The 2,049-nt window shown below is 30.6% G+C and overlaps 1 protein-coding gene and 1 long non-coding RNA gene across 4 annotated transcripts in view; one reads left to right on the top strand and one right to left on the bottom strand.

The window, feature by feature from the left end:
* The window catches only part of LOC106472230, a 16,462-nt gene that overhangs the window by 4,408 nt on the left and 10,005 nt on the right, over positions 1-2,049 (bottom strand). For all 3 annotated transcript variants that reach the window (XR_002613422.1, XR_002613421.1, XR_001291589.2), the window contains one exon: positions 1,335-1,453. This is a non-coding gene — a long non-coding RNA (uncharacterized LOC106472230). The remainder of the gene's footprint in view (positions 1-1,334; positions 1,454-2,049) is intronic.
* LOC106472227 (integrin alpha-4-like) overlaps positions 1-2,049 on the top strand; it is a 33,570-nt gene that overhangs the window by 28,945 nt on the left and 2,576 nt on the right. Inside the window, exons 19-20 of the mRNA XM_022400829.1 lie at positions 1,357-1,455; positions 1,921-2,043. Coding sequence (XP_022256537.1) covers positions 1,357-1,455; positions 1,921-2,043 — 222 coding nt within the window. The remainder of the gene's footprint in view (positions 1-1,356; positions 1,456-1,920; positions 2,044-2,049) is intronic.

Genomic DNA, 2,049 nt, shown 5'->3' with positions numbered 1-2,049 from the left:
TAAGCAGTCACTTTCAGATGTGATAATTAATTCTTGAAATAAGCAGTCACTTTCAGATATGTAATTAATTCTTCGAAATAAGCAGTCACTTTCAGATGTGATAATTAATTCTTGAAATAAGCAGTCACTTTCAGATGTGATAATTAATTTTTGAAATAAGCAGTCACTTTCAGATGTGATAATTAATTTTTGAAATAAGCAGTCACTTTCAGATATGGTAATTAATTCTCGAAATAAGCAGTCACTTTCAGATGTGATAATTAATTCTTGAAATAAGCAGTCACTTTCAGATGTGATAATTAATTCTCGAAATAAGCAGTCACTTTCAGATATGGTAATTAATTCTCGAAATAAGCAGTCACTTTCAGATGTGATAATTAATTCTAGAAATAAGCAGTCACTTTCAGATGTGAATGAAATTCCAATAATAAAACTAGGCATGTTTTAGCTACTGTATGTAAATTACACTTGTATTTGTCAAATGTATTTTGTTTGATGTGTTAACATAAAAGAGTTATTTAGAATGAAAAGAAACCTAAGTCCTTCCACCTGATGAAGGGATTAGACTCCAAATGTTGTTGAATAAATCACCTTACAGATTAACATCTCTCTAGTGTTATAATTATATTTTAACTGCCTACACTGGCAAAGCATGATCTATCTGTCAGTAATCTGAGTGATAATGCATCACAATAAGACTCGTAGTAATTTTACAAATTTTTCTTTATTGGCCCTATTTAGGTTTATAATAACACGTTTCAACTGCACACCTTGTATATCTCATGACGTCCATTACTAAAACTCGACAGGTCAGCTGATAACACTAGTATATGCAGGTGTTTTGTGATTGTATTTTGTTTTAATGTGTTAGCATAAAAGGTTATTTGAAACTCCAGGATATAAAGATGTGGTTAAAAATTATTACCAGTCTTATACCATAATTTGAAATACCTCAGAAAAGTCAAATATTAATCCCTTAGTTTTCGTAATGAAATTTTCTGTAATTACTAGTCAACTTCGAGAATTACAAATTTAATGTTTGTAAATGTACAAGTGTACAACATTTGATATATTTAGGTCTTCCTTTCTAAACTAAACCAAAAGCAATACTCTATTCTTAAACTTATCAATGAATTTTTTACATTATTATTATTTTTTTATAAATATTTTGGTTACCAAACCTATCAGTCTTGCACTTTGTGGCACATAAACTGGACATCCACTTCCTGAATTTACTTTGCACAAGACAGTCTTTATTTTTGTCTAGACTTTATGTGTCACTGAAATTATGTTAACAAGTGCTATCTAACCCTAGATGTGTATTTTTAACTTACATGGATCATGTGTTGGTTACAGGGAAGAAAAGATGTCATAATAATAGAATCAAAGGCAAAGGTTTGGATTCCGGATCCAGCAGGTTATGACCCAAATATACCACCAGACTACACTTCCTCTGTAAGAATTAAGTTTTGAGTTCAGATATAACTGCAAAAAAAATATTGTATATTTCTGTAAAATAGAATAAGCTAGTTGCACTACCTAATGTCCTAAAGCACAAAGTAAGTTTCTAATACTTGTACTAACAAAATTTAAAACTAAAAGTTAGGCTTAAAGGCTTTTTCTAGTCCAAGAGTTTGTTCAACTATTCCTTTCTCTAGAAAATGGTGGGTCGGGTGATACCTTGAAGCTATGACCAACAATGAGCAGTTTTATATCTTATCAAATTGAAGCATAATAGTCAAATATAAAAGATGTAAATAAAAAACACCAGAGTGATTTTTATCATCCCCAAACACAAGAAACCAACAAATAAATTTACTTATTTTTATTGTATGATAATATATAATTGAACAGTAAATAAACCATTGCTCGTGCATCACTTCTCTGTGAAAAATGTTTGTGTTCTATTCCTTTTTTAAGGCAAAAACTCAACTAGTTCTTGCTGGAGCACCACCACCAATTAAAGTAGCATCTTGGATATATGCTGTCAGTATCATAGTTGGGATTCTCTTGCTTGTCCTACTGGGATATGGGATGTATAGGGTAAGT

The sequence above is a fragment of the Limulus polyphemus genome, unplaced genomic scaffold (genome assembly GCF_000517525.1).
Source record: "Limulus polyphemus unplaced genomic scaffold, Limulus_polyphemus-2.1.2 Scaffold5175, whole genome shotgun sequence".
In the NCBI taxonomy this organism is placed as follows: domain Eukaryota; kingdom Metazoa; phylum Arthropoda; class Merostomata; order Xiphosura; family Limulidae; genus Limulus; species Limulus polyphemus.
This window is presented reverse-complemented; position numbering and strand designations above follow the sequence as displayed.